This window comes from Schistocerca gregaria, chromosome 4 (assembly GCF_023897955.1).
Source record: "Schistocerca gregaria isolate iqSchGreg1 chromosome 4, iqSchGreg1.2, whole genome shotgun sequence".
NCBI classification, from domain to species: Eukaryota; Metazoa; Arthropoda; class Insecta; order Orthoptera; family Acrididae; genus Schistocerca; species Schistocerca gregaria.
The window spans coordinates 737,565,584-737,587,186 of NC_064923.1; the positions used below are offsets into that span (position 1 = coordinate 737,565,584).

Here is a 21,603-nt window from a genome sequence, read left to right on the forward strand (position 1 = left end):
CTCTCTCTACATTTGCCTATATCAAAGCTAGTGGCGAAGCGTTTTCTTTATGGCCAATAGAGCGTTCATACTTGTTATAGCTCCACCCACTAGAGTTTTTGTAGTCTATCACGGGCGTCGTTTCTTTCGTATGGTAGAGTTTAACTTCTGCAATGTACGAGGTGCATTCAAGTTCTAAGGCCTCCGATTTTTTTTCTAATTAACTAAGCCGAAATCGATGAAATTGGCGTTACTTCTCGACGTAATCGCCCTGCAGACTTACACATTTTTCACAACGCTGACGCCATGATTCCATGGCAGCGGCGAAGGCTTCTTTAGGAGTCTGTTTTGACCACTGGAAAATCGCTGAGGCAATAGCAGCACGGCTGGTGAATTTGCGACAACTGAGAGTGTCTTTCATTGTTGGAAACAGCCAAAAGTCTCTAGGATCCAGGTCAGGTGAGTAGGGAGCATGAGGAATCACTTCAAAGTTGTTATCATGAAGAAACTGTTGCGTAACGTTAGCTCGATGTGCGGATGCGTTGTCTTGGTGAAACAGCACACGCGCAGCCCTTCCCGGACGTTTTTGTTGCAGTGCACGAAGGAATTTGTTACCGTAGGGCCCTTTGGAACGCAATGGGTAAGGATTACGCCCTCGCTGTCCCAGAACATGGACACCATCATTTTTTCAGCAGTGGCGGTTATCCGAAATTTTTTTGGTGGCGGTGAGTCTGTGTGCTTCCATTGAGCTGACTGGCGCTTTGTTTCTGGATTGAAGAATGGCATCCACGTCTCATCCATTGTCACAACCGACGAAAAGAAAGTCCCATTCATGCTGTCGTTGCGCGTCAACATTGCTTGCCAACATGCCACACAGGCAGCCATGTGGTCGTCCGTCAGCATTCGTGGAACCCACCTGGATGACACTTTTCGCATTTTCAGGTCGTCATGCAGGATTGTGTGCACAGAACCCACAGAAATGCCAGCTCTGGAGGCGATCTGTTCAACAGTCATTCGGCGATCCCCCAAAACAATTCTCTCCACTTTCTCGATCATGTCGTCAAACCGGCTTGTGCGAGCCCGAGGTTGTTTCGGTTTGTTGTCACACGATGTTCTGCTTTCATTAAACTGTAGCACCCACGAACGCACTTTCGACACATCCATAACCCCGTCACCACATGTCTCCTTCAACAGTCGATGACTTTCAATTGGTTTCACACGACGCAAATTCAGAAAACGAATGATTGCACGCTGTTCGAGTAAGGAAAACGTAGCCATTTTAAGTATTTAAAACAGTTCTCATTCTCTCCGCTGGCGGTAAAATTCCATCTGCCGTACGGTGCTGCCATCTCTGGGACGTATTGACAATGAACGCTGCCTCATTTTAAAACAATGTGTATGTTTCTATCCTGTCCAGTCCGGAGAATAAAAACGAAGGCCTTAGAACTTGAATGCACCTCGTAATACTGAGATAAACAGCTTTTTCTTTCGTGTGAGTTTTAACACTAGTGGCTATAGTGAGTCATCAATGTTTTGAGTGGGGTTTCTCCAAACGTTTATCAATCATCTCCATTCTATGTAGAAAGGCTTTCCGAGGAGTCGTCGTTAAAACCAGAGACGAGGGCGGCATTTGGCGACGGCCTGTACAGTGGCTCCAGTGTCTGATTGTGTCCACTAGATGTCCCGCTGTGCGTGCTTCACCCTATAATTGAGACGGGCGTTGCCACCGTAGAATTCTTTTTCCCTCAGAACTGCGTCTCGTAGCTCGGGCCTTAGAAATTACTTGCTGCCATTACTAGTGTGACTGTTAGTGGTCTACATTCACGAAATGTTAGCTTCTTTATTCACTTTATCTATGAATAATTCATACATTTTCCATAATTATGTCGTGTGGTATATCGAGTTAACTGGAATTGATTCAGGAATTGAATGTAAAGTGCGTTATTTGTTTAACACCTTACAACATATCTGAGTAGAAAGGAAAGAATAATATTGTGTCTGCTCGAGGCAGAACTATCCATAAATAATATTACTGAAGGATAGATGACTGTGTCACTTTGTAATCCACTTCCGCACTCCAAAAGCCCCAATCGGAAGTGTGTGGGATGCTACATGGTGCACCCTATTCTGTTTGCAATTGAGAAAGAATTGTGTGACATTGCCAGGTGTGAGATTCGGAGATGAAGCTCAAATTAATTGGGAACGGCTTGTTCCTTCTCGCACATTGGGCCCTTTCTGAAAAGTATGTGCGCTGTTCTTTAGAGATGGTAATTGAAGCTTTAAAGCCACCTTTAATATTCTATTAATGTGTAAAGATGTTAGAATAGTACTGCCCGTTCACGGCCAGACCATCTGAGCGACTCGGTAGCCGACCTGTCCGACTGTGGCTGCTGCGCGGTACACCCCAGCTGCCCGCACTGGCGGACTGTGGGCCAGCACGTGGCAGTCAGCGCTGGAAGCTAGGGGTCCGCCAGTCAGAGTGGAGTGCGCGGACGACATGTGCGACACTCACAACACAGGCGACCCGGTCGGGGCAGGTCCACTCGGCGGACGAGTCGGTCGGCTGGCCTGCTCGTGTGCGGGTGGCTCGAAGCCGGGAGTGCCCTCGAGAACTGACCCGTGGTCTGGTCGGCGCAGGTTTCTACCGCGTCAACTACGACAGGGTCGGCTGGCAGGTGGTGCAGGCCCAGCTGGTGTCCGACCACCTGGTGGTTCCCCGGGAGACGCGCGCACAGCTGGTGAGCGACTCCTTCAACCTGGCGCGGTCCGGCCACCTGCCGTGGGGGCCGCCTCTCGACATCTCCCGCTACCTGAGCGAGGAGCAGGAGTACCTGCCCTGGGCTGTCGCCTTTCGCAACTTCGACTTCCTGGACACAGCCCTCGCACCTTCCCAGTACTACACCTCCTTCAAGGTGAGCCAGCAGCTGTTGGTGTAGTTACGTGTTCAGAGAATCCTAACGATACGTGCTATCGCCTAATCCTCGTCGTGCACTTTTACCTATTACACTGTAATTATGTTATGGAAGATTACATTGAGAATACGATTAGACTTGAACTGCAGTAATTAGCAGTGGCAACCACACTGAGACTCGAACCTGTTCTGTCCGAGCGCAGCGCCGTGTTAGGATGGTGTCAGGGAAGGCGAATGGTCGACTTCTGTTTATTGTGAGAGTTTTAGAGGAGTTTAGCTCCTCTGTAACGCAGAGCGAGGTCAGAATACCAAATCTTGAGTACCGCTCGTGTGTTTAGGCTTCTCACCTGGCTACATTAAAAGTAGACACGGAACAAATTAAAAAGTGTGTTGCTGAACTTATTACCGGTAGGTTCGATCAGGATGCAAGCATTACAGCGATGGTTCGTGAACTCAGACTGGAAATCTTCGATGGAAGGCGAGGCTGTTTTCGGAAAACACTGTTGAGAAAATTTAGAGAACCGGCCATTGATTGCAGCATAAGACGTCAGAGCGACACTACCGCCGCCAAACCTACAGTGCATTTCGTTTAAGGACCGTGGTGGTAAGAGAAATTAGGCCTTGTACTGAGGCGAATAGACGGCCGCTTTTCCCTCGCTCTATTTGCACGTGGAACAGGGAAGGGGACGATTAGTAGTGGTAGTCTCCACAAGAGGAGGAGGTATACTTGGAAAAGGCCAGGAGATACGGGAAGATTACAATTAGATTACATCATGGTCAGACAGAGATTCCGAAATCAGATACTGGATTGTAAGGCGTACCCAGGAGCAGACATAGACTCAGATCACAATATAGTAGTGATGAAGAGTAGGCTGAAGTTCAAGACATTAGTCAGGAAGAATCAATACGCAAAGAAGTGGGATACGGAAGTTCTAAGGAATGACGAGATACGTTTGAAGTTCTCTAACGCTGTAGATACAGCAATAAGGAATAGCGCAGTAGGCAGTACAGTTGAAAAGGAATGGACGTCTCTAAAAAGGGCCATCACAGAAGTTGGGAAGGAAAACATAGGTACAAAGAAGGTAGCTGCGAAGAAACCATGGGTAACAGAAGAAATACTTCAGTTGAGTGATGAAAGGAGGAAGAACAAACATGTTCCGGGAAAATCAGAAATACAGAAATACAAGTCGCTGAGAAATGAAATAAATAGGAAGTGCAGGGAAGCTAAGACGAAATGGCTGCAGGACAAATGTGAAGACATCGAAAAAGATATGATTCTCGGAAGGACAGACTCAGCATACAGGAAAGTCAAAACAACCTTTGGTGACTTTAAAAGCAACGGTGGTAACATTAAGAGTGCAACGGGAATTCCACTGTTAAATGCAGAGGAGAGAGCAGAGGTGGAAAGAATACATTGAAAGGCTCTATGAGGGTGAAGATTTGTGTGATGTGATAGAAGAAGAAACAGGAGTCGATTTAGAAGAGGCTAAAGAAAAATCAAGACACGTTCATAGGATTTGTCGACCTGGAAAAAGCGTTCGACAATATAAAATGGTGCAAGCTGTTCGAGATTCTGAAAAAAGTAGGGGTAAGCTATAGGGAGAGACGGGTCATATACAATATGTACAACAACCAAGAGAGAATAATAAGAGTGGACGATCAAGAACGAAGATCTCGTATTAAGAAGGGTGTAAGACAAGGCTGTAGCCTTTCGCCCCTACTCTTCAATCTGTACATCGAGGAAGCAATGATGGAAAAAAAGAAAGGTTCAGGAGTGGAATTAAAATACAAGGTGAAAGGATATCAATGATACGATTCGCTGATGACATTGCTATTCTGAGTGAAAGTGAAGAAGAATTAAATGATATGCTGAACGGAATGAACAGTCTAATGAGTACACAGTATGGTTTGAGAGTAGATCGGAGAAAGACGAAGGTAATGAGTAGTAGTAGAAATGCGAAAAACGAGAAACTTAACATCAGTATTGATGGTCACGAAGTCCATGATGTTAAGGAATTCTGCTACCTAGGCAGTAAAATAACCAATGACGGACGGAGCAAGTAGGAGATCAAAAGCAGACTCGCTATGGCAAAAAAGGCATTTCTGGCCAAGAGAAGTCTACTAATATCAAATACCGGACTTAATTTGAGGAAGAAATTTCTGAGGATGTACGTCTGGAGTGCAGCATTGTATGGTAGTGAATCATGGACTGTGGGAAAACCGGAACAGAAGAGAATAGAAGCATTTGAGATATGGTGCTATAGACGAATGTTGAAAATTAGGTGGACTGATAAGGTAAGGAATGAGGAGGTTCTACGCAGAATGGGAGAGGAAAGGAATATGTGGAAAACACCGATAAGGAGAAGGGACAGGATGATAGGACATCTGCTAAGACGTGAGGGAATGACTTCCATGGTACTAGAGGGAGCTGTAGAGGGGAAAAACTGTAGAGGAAGACAGAGATTGGAATACGTCAAGCAAATAATTGAGGACGTAGGTTGCAAGTGCTACTCTGAGATGAAGAGGTTAGCACAGGAAAGGAATTCGTGGCGGGCCGCATCAAATCAGTCAGTAGACTGATGACCAAAAAAAAAAAAAGTCTCCACCGTGACGGCAGAAAGCCGAGAATGACAGTACTGTGAATCCACACACACCATAAAAATCTGTTTATATGGGTACATACAGAAATATAAGTACATACGTACCCCGTGGTTATAATTAAACTTTCTCTACCTAACCCGTTATAACATGGAACCTAATTACTCTAGGAGTACCAAACTTCGTAGCAATGATGTCAAGGGCATGGGGAAGACAAACAAAGTTGAAACACTTTTAATGTGCTGCTAAAGTACATCATACCATTACATGCCGGTACCATTACTCCTACAAAAGGGGCTCAGTATGGCACTCATCAGTGGAGGATCGCATTCTGCACAGCAGAGCGAAGCATGTCCGTAGGTATGCTTGCTACCTATGTCAATGTTCCCTTAGTAAACCCTGCCTTTCAGGTAGCCCACAACCAGAAATCACAGAGGGTCAGATTAGGTGATCGTACCGGCTAAGCGTTTGGAAACGATAGGCTGATAATTCGACAGTTTCTAAACGTGGTTCGGGTAAGCAAGTGAACATCACGAGCGATGTGCGTTGTGGCTCCATCTAGCATGAAAACTGAACTTCAATGCGTCTCTATCCCGTAGGGCGTGAGTGACACGCTGCCGGCGAAGCACATCGCAGTAACGCTGCTCAGTCGTACTACACGTCTTTGGTCCTTGAGCGCCAACCTGTACAAAAAAAGAATGGGCCAATGATGATCTTTGCTATAAAGCTACATCCTACGGTGACACGTTCACCGTACTGAGGAACTTCACGCACAGTGACTGGAGGTGAAGATCCCCACACTCTCCAATTCTCTGTGTTCGTCTCGCCCATCAGAGAGAAATGAGCTTCGTCTGTCCACAGGATGGTCCAGAGCCAGCCCTCATCAACTACAGCCCTTGCGAGAAAGTGGACAATAAAGTCAAGACGTCGTTGTTCGGTTGGTTGGTTGGTTGGCTCTGAGCACTATGGGACTTAACATCTGTGGTCATCAGTCCCCTAGAACTTAGAACTACTTAAACCTAACTAATCTAAGGACATCACACACATCCATGCCCGAGGCAGGATTCGAACCTGCGACCGTAGCAGTCGCGCGGCTCCGGACTGAGCGCCTAGAACCGCGAGACCACCGCGGCCGGCTCGTTGTGAGTCCTGTGGTGCAAACTGCTGTACGATTTGGTTCTTGTACGGATACCATTTAAGAATGGTTCAAAGCACCTTCCGTACAGTGGACCGAGGGATTTTCAACTGTCGTGACACAGCATGTGCACTGCCTGGCGATAGGGAATTGCGCGCAGCGTTGTTTGTGCTAGCAACAGCGATTTTATCAACCACCTGTGGTGTAGTTGGTTGTCGCCCCCTTCCTGGAGCGACGCCCAATTCTCCAGTTAATTCGAACTTCTCCATCGTGCTCAGCAGGTGGGGAAAGAGGACAGCTGGCGATGTTCTCGAAGTGCCGCTGCAGCGTTACTGTTGTTTCGATAATAGACAATGAACTGACACTTTTGTCCAAGCTAACGTTAACACATCAACAAGTGCATTGCGACTGGTCAGGGGTGTGATACTTTGAATCACGATAACTGATAACGCCACCTGGTAGCCATAGCTGGAATTGGACGGTAGCGCTGTGACGCTTGGAAATCGTGCACCTCATACTCTGGACATTAATGATACCAATTTTGGTACTCGTACAGTAATTAATTTCCGTGTTATAATGTGTTAAGTAGGGAAAGTTTAATTATAATAACCCGGTATGTTCCACATCTCCTACTGAACCACTGGACCGATTTCGATCAAACTTGGTACACATCTCTCTTACTGTCTGGAAAAAACCACTATGGGGGTAAGAATCAGCCACTGGTCAGAGGGTGTGAGAGGTAACGCAAGGATACTCGTAGAGCAGTTATTCAGTGTTCGAAAATGAGAGCGCTTAGAGACTTGCGACGAACTCCACACACAACGTCAAACCCTTACAAAACTTTCACCCTCTGACAACCCCAGCAAAATGACGAAAGGAAAAATTTTGTTGCTTACTACATTTTCGTTTTTGTGCAGTTACACTGCCACGTGAAGAATGACGTTTCAATTTATTACTTCTTTACTACCAATTCGAAGTACATTCCGCAAACAGTAAGTACATATACCACTGAACGTACGTGCAAATATATATTATTCTGTAGCATGTAGTTCAGTACACACGACGTGATAAACATTACGCTACGAGAAAATGGCACTGTGTGGCGATATGGACTATACATACAGGTGAAATATGTACAAATATGCGTGAAATATGTTAAATATGGGTACAATATATTTGACATATTCGTATGGAAGGAAAGCCACGAGTAGAAAGCTCAAACGAAATTCCTGAAATGGTATCAGTCAAATTAGTTACATTATGAAAAAAATACTGTAGGAGTAACAACAGCCAGTCTGTTATTGCAGTGAGTGTGATAACGCGGGAGATATAGAAGAACGAGGACATGGTGAGGGTGAAGGAGGAGAGAGTGACGGACGGGAGCACGAGGAGGAGAGGGACAGAGATAGGGGAGGATAGTTGGACACAGAGGTGGGTAGGAGGAGTCTGGCGAACAGGGTGAGGAGGAGAGGGACAGGGGGGAAGGAGAAGAGGAACGGAGGGGGCAGGATCAGAGATGGTACGGACTGATACAAGATCGAATTAAATACATAGCCGGTGCAGCACGCCGAGTTGCTCTCTCACTATTCAAATGGTTCAAATGGCTCTGAGCACTATGGGACTTAACATCTGTGGTCATCAGTCCCCTAGAACTTAGAACTACTTAAACCGAACTAACCTAAGGACATCACACACATCCATGCCCGACGCAGGATTCGAACCTGCGACCGTAGCAGTCGCGCGGTTCCGGACTGAGCGCCTGGAACCTCTCACTATTCTTTAAACAATCTGTCCACCTACCTGCATAGGCTTCCGGTTGTCTGCCCATTAGCTCTGCAGTGGTAGGTATTGGTGTAGATCATAGAAGCAGCGTTGTCGAAAAGCCAGCTACATACCTACCACGCAAACACCGCACAACTCCAGTCAGTGGGCATTAGCTGACAGCTAAACTATGGAACGTTCGGGAATCTTGCATGACTAGTTTGAAAATTGTCTAAAATTTCCTGTAAGCTGGTTTATTGTCTCTAAACCACGGAAAATGGCAGTCGAGTCCTTATTTGACATCTCACCATCAATTATACATCGTTAGTGACTGTCTCTGTTACAAGTTGACACATCAAATCAGCCAGAAGATGTTTAGCCCTACCCGATACTTTTTAACGTCGCAAAACAGTCACTGACCCACGACTACTCGCGAGTTAACACATTCAGTCGTTCGGTAGGCTTAATGTCTCGAAATTTACGCGAAACACGCTACCCGGAGTTTATTTACGACTCGAAATTTTCAGACACGAAATTTCCTAGAATAACCCACTCACAAAGCTCAAACTTTCTGAAAATACACAGTACTGTAGTCACTTTTCATCAGAACCGATGAGACGCACGGATTTCTCTATTTTGCAGCAGATTTGATCAGCGCGGTATAACATAGGTAATAAGCACAAGACGGGTACTGACCGACTATGTCGGCTCAAACGCCAGGACGATGCTGGATTCTTATTGGCTGGTATGTTCAGCAGAAGATCGTATCATGTCGATCACTTCTATACTCGCGGTCAGCCAATCAGATTACAGCAATTGATTTAGACTCGATATCTCGTAATTTCGAAACTAAATAAAATTTAATGAAAACAAAAAACCATTCCTTTCCACGAAATAAATTACTAACAAATTTAATACAGAACGCTCCTTGTGGCTGCCTGGTACGATATCTAACTCACTCGAATTACGTCACAAATTGCACTGTCGCGCAACGTCTTTCTCACACATACATTTGCCGGCCGGGGTGGTCGAGCGGTTCTACGGGCTATAGTCTGGAAGCGCGCGACCGCTACGGTCGCAGGTTCGAATCCTACCTCGGGCACGAATGTGTGTAATGTCCTTAGGTTAGTTAGGTTTAAGTAGTTCTAACTTCTAGGGGACTGATGACCTCAGACGTTAAGTCCCACAGTGCTCAGAGCCACACATACATTTACATAGTTTTAATAAAATATCACAGTCTCATTGTACGTATGTCGTCCATTCGCTCTCTAAGTCTTTGCAAAAGACTCAGACAACCGAAAGACCATGAAATAATAGCCTTCCAAAGTTTATTTAATTACGTCAGATATTTGTGGAAATTTAATTTCGTCAGAAATTCGTGGAGACGAAAGTAAACTGCAGAAAATTAGAGTAAATGAACCTATCCTCTCGGTTGTAGTTCCAATTGCTACTATAGACGAATACATTACAGTCGCTAACAAAGTTTCACAATGCTACTACAGTTACTATGCGTCCTAGGTAAAGATATATATTTGCGGAAGTACCAAAGTTACGATTTGAAATTTTGACAGTCGGGTTGTTTTATCCACAGAATTTGGTAGACTAAGTACGTAAAAGAAGTGTTACTATTTAGCAGCACTTGTCAAGATTCGGGGAGAGTACGTAAAAAGCATTGCACGCGGCGTCAGTCGAGTACAATAGCTGGCTCGGCGCAGCAGCCGGCGTCAACAGTGCGCGCGGAGAACTAAATATCTGCTGTCCTCCCGGCCCCGAGACAAAGTACGCTTTCACTGCGAGAGGCAATAATTTGCTACGTCGCCTTGGGCAACGCTGGGTACGGAACTCGTATATTTGCATTAGTTTTAAGGGAAGTGTGCATTCGCTATTTGGCATCGATCGGGTTTCGGCTTGCAGGCGTACATGCGGGCCCTGCTGGCGCAGCCGTACGCTGCGCTGCGCTTCGAGGTGCTGCCGGACGACGGGCACGCGACGCGCCTGCTGCGCGTCTCGGTGCTGCGGCACGCCTGCCGCGTCGGCTACCCGCCGTGCCTGCAGGCCGCCGCCGACCTGGCCGCCGACGCCTTCCCGGAGGGCGGGCAAACCGACGGCGACGGGGCAGCCAGGTGCGTCCCAGCTCTCGCCCGCTGCTCCTGAGGCTTCTCCTCGGTTCCTTTTGACCCTGCGCGTGTCCGCCTCCGTAGACGGGTGTTCGGCGCGTGAGAATGCCGCCGAAGGCTAGGTCGGAGATTTCCTTCCCTCGGGGACTGGGTGTCGTGCTACCTCAGTCATTTCGTCCTCGTCGACACGCGAATTGCCCCAGTGGAATCGACTGACAAGTCTTCAGCCGGGCGAACAGTCTACCTCGCACGTTTCGTTAACCCTGCGGGCGGTATCAGAGAGCGTGTCCCTCTGTATCGTCCCGATTTTTTTGCAGGGTGTGTCCCATCCAGCTCCGTTGCCTTCTCTATATTTCGACGTCGACAGGTTCTTCTCTGTTTCGAATTCGGAGGTCGTCGCCGATATTACATCTCGTCACAACATTTTTAGACTTTTCCTAAGACATCACGTCGTGTTCACTAATCCGGTATACTCAGTTCGCTAGACGTACAATAGAACAACTCGTATTAATGAGTTGTACTACAAAAAGACAATTACAGTTAAATTTGACAACTACACAGACGTGTCGGGAGGAAAGGGCGACGTAGGAAATAACCAGTCTTACCAGTGACTGATGATCTATGGACGTGGCCGACGTTGACGCCGCTGTCGAGGTGGCCGTGACGAGTCCGGCGCAGCGCTTATGTCCTCTTCGCGTAGGGCCGCAGCTGTCGCGCTGTAGGCCGGCTGACTTCTCAAAATCTTGCAGTTTGTCGAGGTAATTTTCCGTTTCACTGCTTTCACCTTTGTTCTACGTATTCGTTGTCGAGTTGACGTGGAAATCTGCGTCACCCTCCGTAGCGGGCACAGCCGGGTGAACGCCCCGGCCGCCGTTCCGGTTCTCGGCCTGTCGGCATCAGCTGTGTAAGTAGGCTGTTTAGGTTTTCTTATTGGTGACGCCGCTTAGTGCTCGGTATGAAAAATCACTGGCTGTGCTGTGCGCAGTCTGTGTTTAGTTTGCATTGTTGTCTGTCATTGTAGTGTCCGGCAGCGGCAGCTGGATGCTAACAGCGCGTAGCGTTGCGCTAAAAACTATTGTGTGTCAGTTTAAGCACAGTCGTGTATATAATTGTTCTAAGGGGACGTTTTAGCTGCTGCCGCTCCTTCGGCAACAGTGCTGTAGTCCCCAAGTACGCCAACTCGTTTACCTATTCGACATTCTCGTCGTTCGTTCTCTTCGTCTTCGCGCGGCATTCAGTTGCAGCCCGAGTATCTCGGCTTCGTGTTGGGAGGTCCTGAAGCTTTTCTTCCGTGTCGACAAAGTTCTGCGAGAGGAGTTGGACTAATTGGAGATTTCCGATCGTTCAGTTAGTCCCCGTTATATTTCTGTCTTCTTTTTCTCCGTCACTTTGCTCGTCACTGAATGCTTCACCAAAAAACGATACCGGTGGATAAAATACACCCCATCTAGACCTCCACAATTAACTGGGAAGTGTTCGATAACTTTACCCTCACGGATAGCTCGGGACTTTTAGTTTCTGTAAGTCTCCCTGATAACTTCTGCACTCTTCCCCGGTATCGCATACTGTTGCACGTATTACTTCTTTTAATGGAGTCGAACGCCTTCACAAAATATTGAAAAAGAATATTAACACCAGTGATGAAGTAATTTGATTCTTCAGTAATCACTATAAGCGTGTTTATTTGATCCGTACAAGAACAGTTCTACTAAAATCAGCTTGCTCCTTTCTTATCTGCAGTTTATCTGTTAAAGATTATTCGCCCAGATACTTTGCTTCGACTTGTAGGCAAGGTGATTCCCCTCCAATTATGGAAATTTGACGAGAAGCCGTTCTGTCTACTCCTGTGGCTCGCTTTCCAAGTTCCAGACCTTTATTAAATGACTGTGGATAACTCGTGTGCCTGCCTCTGCGCCAGTGGTTAGACGTCCTTCTGTACTGTTATCCACTTGGGGCCTTTCCATTCTTTAGCTACTCGATTGCTGTTTTGATCTGTTTCATTGAAGGTGGCTCTAAGGTAATCGCATTTTCTACCACTTTGGGATCACTTTCATCTTTGGCCTCTCTTTCTCGTTCGGACTCTTCCTCTGTTAAGCACCTCAATAGGAAAGTTGCTTACGTCTGTTCATTTCCCCATTTGTAATTTTTTTTTTTTGTAATTTGTGGTAAGGTGTTGTGGGACCTAACTACTCAGGTCATCGCTCCCTAAGCTTACGCACTACTTAATCTAACTGAAACTAACTTACGCTAAGGACGACACACACACCGATGCCCGAGGGACGACTCGAACCTCCGATGGGAGAAGCCGTGCGGACCGTGACAAGGCGCCTGAGTCCGCATGGCTACCCTGCACGCCCCCCATTTGGAGCCCGCATCACAGCAACAGTATTCGACGCTATTATATAATTTTCTTAGTGTATCGAGTGAACTTAACACGAGGAGGCAATGTTTCCCACGGCGAACAATGGTTACAATTCTTTGGTTGATCATCAGACGTGGCTACTCAATCTTAAATCACTCCCTACAGAAACGCCTAAGAACACGATTGCTGTGCCTGCTTTCAATGGACGACGGAGAATTCGAGGGATATGAAAATTTTTCGTGTACGTATGCAGTTTTACACTACATTAATGTCGAGATTCAGCTGACAATTTTCCACCCGTTACTTACCATTTGCTAGTATCTCTGCATTTGCCAACGAGACTGTAACTGTTTTTGCAGCGTGGAGCCGGACTTGCGCAGCACGGCGTACTGCGTGTGGGCGCAGGACGGAGACTTGTGGGGCAGGCTGTGGCAGCGCTACCTCGACACCGCGGTGGCCACCGAGAAGGTGGAGCTGCTGAGCGCGCTCGGCTGCTCTCAGGACAACGCCACGCTCTACGCGTGAGTCTACTCATCTCCATTGCCTCGTTCCACTTTACTCGTGCATTATCCACACATATTTTAGCGGACGTTTTCGACCACTGCCTAAATGACGGAATGAACTTTGCTGTAGACTTTCAACGGATGTCTGTGAGGCAATGGGAGCCCATTCATTAGTACTCGCAGGAAAGGTGTTGGGTGTTGGGGTCTGGAGGGAAGTCAGCGCTGTAACTCAACCCAGAGGTGCTCCGCTGTGCTCAGGCCGTGAGTCGGGGCGGACCAGTCCGTCTGGAGAACTTCGTCACACACAAAATTTTGCCTCACAGGCGTCGCTTTACGACAGGCTACATTATCGAGCCGGTCCAGGCAGTCGCCGTCTCCAAACTGTTCCTCTACTGTACGCGTTACGCAACGCTGTCAAATGATTCGTAGGCGACCACACGCCAACCGTGTGAAACACCGCCATACTGTAGGCACCCCCCCTCCCCCCCCCCCCCCCCCCCCCACTCACACACACCTCTGTAGTTCATTGCTGGCACGACACGTGTTGTTAGGTAAGTTTGATGTGGTGTCACAATCTATTCATTAGCAGGAATAATCTCGAGTTAGATTTTTAACGCAGGAAGTATTAAACTTTATACGTCTAGAAGCAGCGAAACTCAAGGCCCACAAATTATCCTACTACTAACGCTATTCACTGTACCACTGAAGATACCTACAAAATTCCACACGCGAGATCTGTTCTTTAAAGAATCGTGGCCTACTGATAAGACACCACTGGTCTTGTGATATCCAACATTTCGGCAGCCGGTATCCGACGATTGTTTCACAATGTCATAAGCTCAATTTATTTGAATTGCTTCTCGGTTTACGTTCAACTTTTTGAAGACGGGCCGAGGTGGGGAGGAATATAGGTTCCTGGCGTAGGCTATGACCGACGAAATAACGATGATACAGTGACTGACGTCATACATGCTTAAACAGAAAGTGAACGGCACATGAGATCGTGTTCCAGTATTATTTTTCCGGAATATCAGCTAGCAGTGATATACGAGTACTAAACTGCAGCGTAGCCTGAAGTCGAGGTTAGGTTGAAAGGTAACAGTACGGTAGTGATCTCGTGATGTTGATGAATGTGAATGCAAAATCTCAGTTGTTGTGACGTCTGATCTGTAGCATAGCTTGAGGTGTAGCTCGGGTTGGAAGGTGAGAGTCTGGCATTGAGTTGTCGAAGCCAATGAGTGAGAATAAGTGTAATCCTGCTTATTTAACATATATTATACATACTGGACTCGGATGGGTCGTTTATGTCCGCTGTTTTGATGATATCGTTGGTAAAAACTGCTGATCTGTGCTGAAAGCTTTGCTTCAGCCGCCCAGTGCACATCTCTCGTGTACTGTGGGCATGTGCCCGCAGTATAAACGAAACATCCAATACGTGCTCAAGTGATCCAAAGCTTTAGCTGATTTTCAGCTGTTTCCTATACGAGGGATGCCGTACGAAAGTGCTGCGGCGTTGTTGCAGGTATCTGAGGAACGCACTGAATGCTAGCCTGGTGCGGCCCCAGGACTGGACTACGGTGTACGCCGGCGTCTACTCCACGCCATTCGGTCTGCAGGTCGCCATGGACTTCATCGAGACACGTGCGGCCGACCTCTCCACACAGTACGTACTGAACCAATCCCCATCTCGTGCAGGCACGACATTAGATTACGTATTAGATTTAATATTATGTTATATTACATTATAATAAGGCTTTGATCAGGTAATAGACAGATTACATTAGATATTATGATTATTTAATATTAGACTGATTAGAAATATGATTAGGTATTAGAGTAAATACATATTAGAGCAAATAATAGGCAGGTTAGATATGATACTTGAAGATGTGGAATATGTCAGAAGCATTTACAAAATAAAATATATGCTAATGTTTCCTAAACAGACCCAAAGTCAGATGGTTCTGAAAGATGTGGAAAAAGATAGAAACTTGATGTTAGTTTTATTTACATATTAATTACTATAGAACGTGCCACATCAGTTTATAAATACTAAATTCCACATCATAATTCTAAAAGTATTTTAAGGTGGTAGATGTAGTCTGTCCTCAATGTTATTCAATATATAGATTCAGAAAAGTGTAATACAAACGAAGATAAAATTTTAAAAAAAGGCTTAAAATGTCAGTTTGAAGAAATTACATAGTAATTTTGCCTGAGACAGCAAAGGACTTGGAAGAGCACTTGGACAGGATGAGTGGTGTGTTTAAAAGAATTCATCGGATGGATATCAACAAAAGAAAACAAGGGTAATGAAATGTAATCGAATTAAATCAGGCGATGTTGAGGAAATGGATTAGGAAATGAGAAACTAATGGTAGTACACGAGGTTTGTTATTTTGGTAGCAAAATAAGTGACGATGCCTGAAGTAAAGAAGATATACAATGCATACTTGCAGTAGGAGGAAATGTGTTTCTGAAAAAGAGAAAACCTGTTAATATCGAACATAAATGTAAAAGTTAGGCGGTCCTTCCAGAAGGTATTCGTCTCGAGTGTAGCCTTGGATGAAAATCAAATGGGGACAAGAAGACAACAGAAGCTTTTGAAATGTCGTGCTACAGAAGTATGCTGAGTAGGTACTGGATCGAACTGGGGGGAAAAAGAAATTTACGCCACACCTAGACTAGCAGAAGTGATCAGTTGAAAGGATACCTTCCGTGGCATTATGGAATCATCAGTTTGGTCGTGTAGAGAAATGTGTGTGTCTGGAAGAGTGGGGAAGGGAGATTGCAGGACACGGAGGTTTTGACATCAGAGATAAACTCTGACTTTCTGTTCCAACCCACTGACGTTATTTGTGTCAGCTGCAAGTGTGTGTGTGGAAATAGCGATGAACTACTCCCACAAGTCTTATTACCCAGAAAAAAATTCAGAAAAGCAATCTCACCCATATGTTCAATAGAAATAATGACATACACACACTGACATAACGTAGCGCAGGTGAAAATGGGCTTAGCGTAGCTATCATTTGAATATTAAGCAGCAAGCAATGATTGATCATTGTTACCCAAAACTGAACAAATTTTCACTTTACGCTTATATGTCCAGCTGTGCGAATGAGGGTTCTCAGTTAAAGACAAGAATAATTAAATCAACAAAGTAAACACATAATTTGCGAATATCATTTGCGACTAACATCACAGTAACGTGTGAGATCACTTTACACAACACTTAGCAAGCAGCGACTATCGAAACGGCAGCCGTTGACCTACCTTGTCCGTGTCTGCAGTCTAATGGTATGCGGGGAGTAACCACGTATTACTAGTTTCTTGTGACTGAAACTCAGCTCTTGTATTCCTGTATGGTGGTAGATTCATAAACAGTGAATTGGATCCATGATGTATCACAAGACTACAGCCATGCAACATGGCACTATTCTGCACAGTTAACAAAGAATGATTTGTTTTGCATAGAAGCAATTCCAGAAGTAGGTAGTTAATATATATATATATATATATATATATATATATATATATATATATATATATCGTTACTAAATACAATTAAATCGATTTACAGGGGCACGAAGCAGTAGGTATACAATTCAATTTCAGAATAAATAACGAGAATACTCTGTTGCAAGTACACTATTATAAATAAAGCAACGACTCTTTCACAGTTTATGTGCGGAGGAAAAATTTGAACCCACAGCATGACAAGTTGAAAAGATCATAGATATCGCTATAATCAGCTTCCATTTAATCAAGTTTGAGCTACCTCAAGTTGCCATTTTACTATGCAGAAAATACCACATTCCTCATCGCGGAGTAATCATGAGCAAGCAGTGCCGAAATGATCTACCGCCCATAACTAAGCTTTACTGTGGCAAACGATCCCACCCATTTTTCTCATCATTGTAGAATCTCCATACCGCCACGGACAACCACCAAAATCAATCATCCCCCTAAGTCAGATCACAGAACAGGACTCCTCGACATCAGAACACAGTACACAAAACAGACTGGCGAATGCTATTTCAAACAAGAAAAGCCTTGCGGCTTCTAACCTGTGAAGCCCCCCCCCCCTTCCCCGATCGAAAGATGCAAAATTTCATTGATCATAGAAATAAGTTGCTCACATCTCTTAATCGATCGAGTGACTGATTTATGATTGAATGATTGAAGCCGTATATAATGGATATGCATTATCTGCAAAACGTCAAATATCCAAATACAATGGGAAGAAAAGAAATTTCTGAATGAAAAGGACACTTCAGTTGACCACATTTTCTGCATTAGTATCCATTTCAATATTTTTCCTCTAAGTGATTGACAAAATACATAAAATTATACAATAATAACATGCAGTAGTAGTGTGTACTTACAGGTTCGGCTACACTCGTCAATTATTCAGAGTAGTAGCTGGTGATCGTGTGATCACCACTGAAATTATGTCATTCCCTCCAAATGCGAGCCGGAAATCACACTAAAATTATGTAATTTCTCTTCGAATGCGAGCCAGAATGCACACTAAAATTACGCCATTTCTCTTCGAATGCGTGCTGGTATGTAAATTAATTGGACAAAAGCATGTTTTGTAATGCACTGTTCATGGTAACTAGGAAGCAACTTCAAGTGCTGAAATGACGCTCAGCCACACTGATGTAGGTAGAATATGGAAATTTTACTTAAAATTGAGAGCAGGACGATATGTCATTTCTTCCTCAAGTTATTGATTTTTAAGTCCGTCGGTAGGTCACGCGTGGTTTTGCCAGCTGCTACGCAATGGTTATCATTCTGTTTCAAGAAAACTACTGGGTAAACACACTTGATTTTTGTACATTCGTTCGATGAAGTACTGAATTTCTTTTCGTTATTAAGTAATGCACTGCACGAAATTTTAAAGAGTTATCAGATGTAAAAACGCACTGCGTAAACTTTGGGTACGGTGGGTTTTAGCACATACATTGCTGTGTATGAAATGTAGACAAGTAATCAAAATTTTATTTGAAATTGAGAGCAGAACGATATCTCATTCCTCCCTCGAGTTAGTATATCTGGCGGACGGTCGTGCGTTACATGCTCATTTCCGTTTCTGTACGTAGGGAATCCTGTGGTCACAACAAACGTCATACTTGTAAAACGGTTCAAGATATCGAAACTAGGATTTTGTATATGATAGCACGCAAAGAGGCACGCCTGTTATATGATAAACACTCGAAATATTTTTATTCACCGAAATATGGAAGTAACTCATTCACAGAAATGAGAGGATTGGTAGGACGTGGTGAGTAAACACGCCTGTAGCGCTTAAGTTCTGTAATTATTTACGTGTAGGGTGTCAGGGGTTTTCGAGCAGAAATTCATGTATGAGTCAAGTAGCCCACTGGTCAAACACATCGAGTGCTAATTCATTGGCTTTGGTTCGATACCTGCTCCTATAATTGTCTTTTTTCTCATTAAATTTATTTCATTCTTCACAATCTTAAACAATTAATTATAACTTTAAATATATTGAAACTGTTCTTCTTCTTTCGTTTCACCTTCTTTGGGGTTCTCTGGATCAATAATTCCTTTGTGCGTTGTTCTTTCCTTAGCTTCCAGTATTTCTTCATTTGTCTGATCTTTTCCTCTCTTCTTCCGAGATGAAGGGTTTGGACATTTGTGTAGATTTGTCTTGGAACCGCATGTTTTCATCTTTAATAATTAATTTAGCTGTTCGAACAGTAAGTGAATTTTCTGAACTCTTTAATTCTACTAGATCTTTCTCAGTTTCTCTAAACCAGTTGGGTTTCCTCAAAGATTTGTTTAGTTAATCTGTTGGAATTCATCCTGAGAAGATGATCATAAAAATTTATTCTCCTTTTTCGCATATTACCGAAAGGTTTTCAATTTTGTTGTAGAGAGTTTCATTTTTGATGTATATAATCTTGTTGTCCTGAAATTTTGGCCCTATGACTTTTCTTAAAATTTTTGTTTCCTTCAGCTCAAGTTTCTCCATTTGGCCTTTGAAATTCATGTTTAGTGTTTCTGCTTCTTACAGTTCTTCTGGGTTAATCACTGTCTTGCAATGTGTAATTTTGAACCCCATGAAAGGGATTTTTTGTTGTACCTATTTTTTGTTACTTGGAGGGCCAATTCAAGTTTATTTTTTATGGATTCCATTGCTTTGCTTTCCCCAGCATTCCAACTAATCTATTCTCCGAGGTATTTGAATTCCTTTACTATTTCAATCTTCTGTTCTTGAACTTTGATGTATTTACATGAGTGCTTGATGTTTGTCAATATCTTGGATTTTTCAATGGAGATGTGAAGACCAATTTTAGCTGCTTGTTTCATTAGTTTTCTTTAGCTCCCGTGCTTTTTCCATTGTTTCAGCAAACAGGACCATATCATCTGCAAAAGCAATGCAATTTACTTTAAGGTTCTTCTTTTTGCAACCCAGTCTTATAGCACTCTTAATATTTGTGTTCCATTCCCTGACTACTTTCTCAAGCGCACAATTGAACAGCAACGGCGAGAGTCCAGCCCCCTGTCGCACTCCCGTTTTCATTTCAAAGGGTTCCGATAATTCGCTCATAAATTTAACTTTCGAAAATGTATTTGTAAAGGTCGCTTTTGTAATATTAGTTGTTTTCTTATCCAAACACATTTCTTCCAGGACTGATAATAGAGATTCTCTATCAATCGAATCATACGCTTTTTCTTTAAATCAATGAAGGAGATTACGTATGTCTTTGCCCTTGGTTTTTGGTATGCCATAATGTTTTTGAGGTTTAGTATTTGTGCCGAACATGATCCACCCTTTCTAAAACCTCAAGATTTCCGGGTCCAATTGCGGCTCTGACCTGTTCAAAAGGACTTCAGAAAGAATCTTGTATTTTATATACAGCAGCGATATTCCTCTGTAATTGTTGGGGTCTGTCTTCAAACCTTTCTTGTGTATAGGGTGGATGAGAGCTGTTTTCCATTCTGTAGGGACCCCTTCTTCTATTGAGATTTTATCGAAAACACGCTTAAGGGATGTAATTGCATTTTTGTCAACCTTTTTCCATAGTTAGGCCACTATTTGGTTTTCTCCGGACTCATTGTTGTTTTTATGTTCTGAAATGACCTGCTGTAGTTCTTCAGTCGTTGGTAGTTCTGAATCCGGCTCCTCACGGTTGTTTGGGATGGATTCCAATTTTTCAAGGGTGGGTTCACAATTCAAGAGTATCTCAAAGTAGCGTGCTAGTGTTTTGCAATTTTCCGTGTTACTGTGAGCGATGGTCCCATTTACATCTCGAAATTGGAGGGTGGGTGATTTGTATCTTGACAACCTTTGTTCGAAAGTTCTGTAAAAGCTTCTTGTGTTGTTCTTAGAAAACTATCCATCAATTTGGAAGAGAATTTCGATTTCATGTGTCTTCTTAATCCTTTTTATAGTTTTAGCTACCAGTTTTCTAACTGTAAAACAATTCAATCTTCTTTCTTCCGTTTTCTGTGGCTGCCAGTTTTGCCATGCCAGTTTTCTTGTTTCAACGAGGGCATCACATTCCAGCGCCCACCAGGCATGTTTTTTGCTTTTTATGTTAGGTGCTATACGTTCAGCTGTAGTAATGAGGTTTTCCTTGATATCCTCCCAGCTGTGCGTCTGAATAGTTTCTGTTGCTGCTGTGAATTCATCTGATTTTAATATCTTTTCTATGCTGTATATCCGACCCTTAATTTGTTTTATGCTACGTTTCCTGTTTTGGATGACTTTGAACTTAATTGTAGAAATTGTAGAAATTGTAGAAATTTGTTGAAATTTGCACTCCTGAGTACCTTAACATTAATGATTTCTTTGCGAGAAATCTTCTTGATTCCACATCATCAAGTTGAAATTCCCCAAGGCTAGGATTGGGGGATATCCATGTCTTTTGTCTTCGTGGTATTTCTGGAAAGCTGTGGATTTAAGAACTAAATTGAGTGCTTGGCAAAGTTCTATTAGCCTCACACCATTTCTGTTTGTTCTCTTGTGTGCAGGATAGTCTCCAACTATTTTCTTATATCTTTTTTCTTTACCAATCTGTGCATTAAAATTTCCTAGAAGAATGATGATGTTTTTATCTGGAATTTTGTGTAATTTTTCTTTGTTTTTTTCTGTTATCCTCATTTATAGGGGCATGTTGTTGTTGAGGTTTTCAGTCCAGAGACTGGTTTGATGCAGCTCATCTCCCAGTACCTACTGCAACCTACATCCTTCTGAATCTGCT

The 21,603-nt window shown here is 43.9% G+C and overlaps 1 protein-coding gene across 1 annotated transcript in view; it reads left to right on the forward strand.

Moving 5' to 3' along the window:
- LOC126266850 (aminopeptidase N-like) overlaps positions 1-21,603 on the forward strand; it is a 191,788-nt gene that overhangs the window by 159,472 nt on the left and 10,713 nt on the right. Inside the window, exons 11-14 of the mRNA XM_049971451.1 lie at positions 2,617-2,891; positions 10,299-10,507; positions 13,223-13,384; positions 14,889-15,029. Coding sequence (XP_049827408.1) covers positions 2,617-2,891; positions 10,299-10,507; positions 13,223-13,384; positions 14,889-15,029 — 787 coding nt within the window. The remainder of the gene's footprint in view (positions 1-2,616; positions 2,892-10,298; positions 10,508-13,222; positions 13,385-14,888; positions 15,030-21,603) is intronic.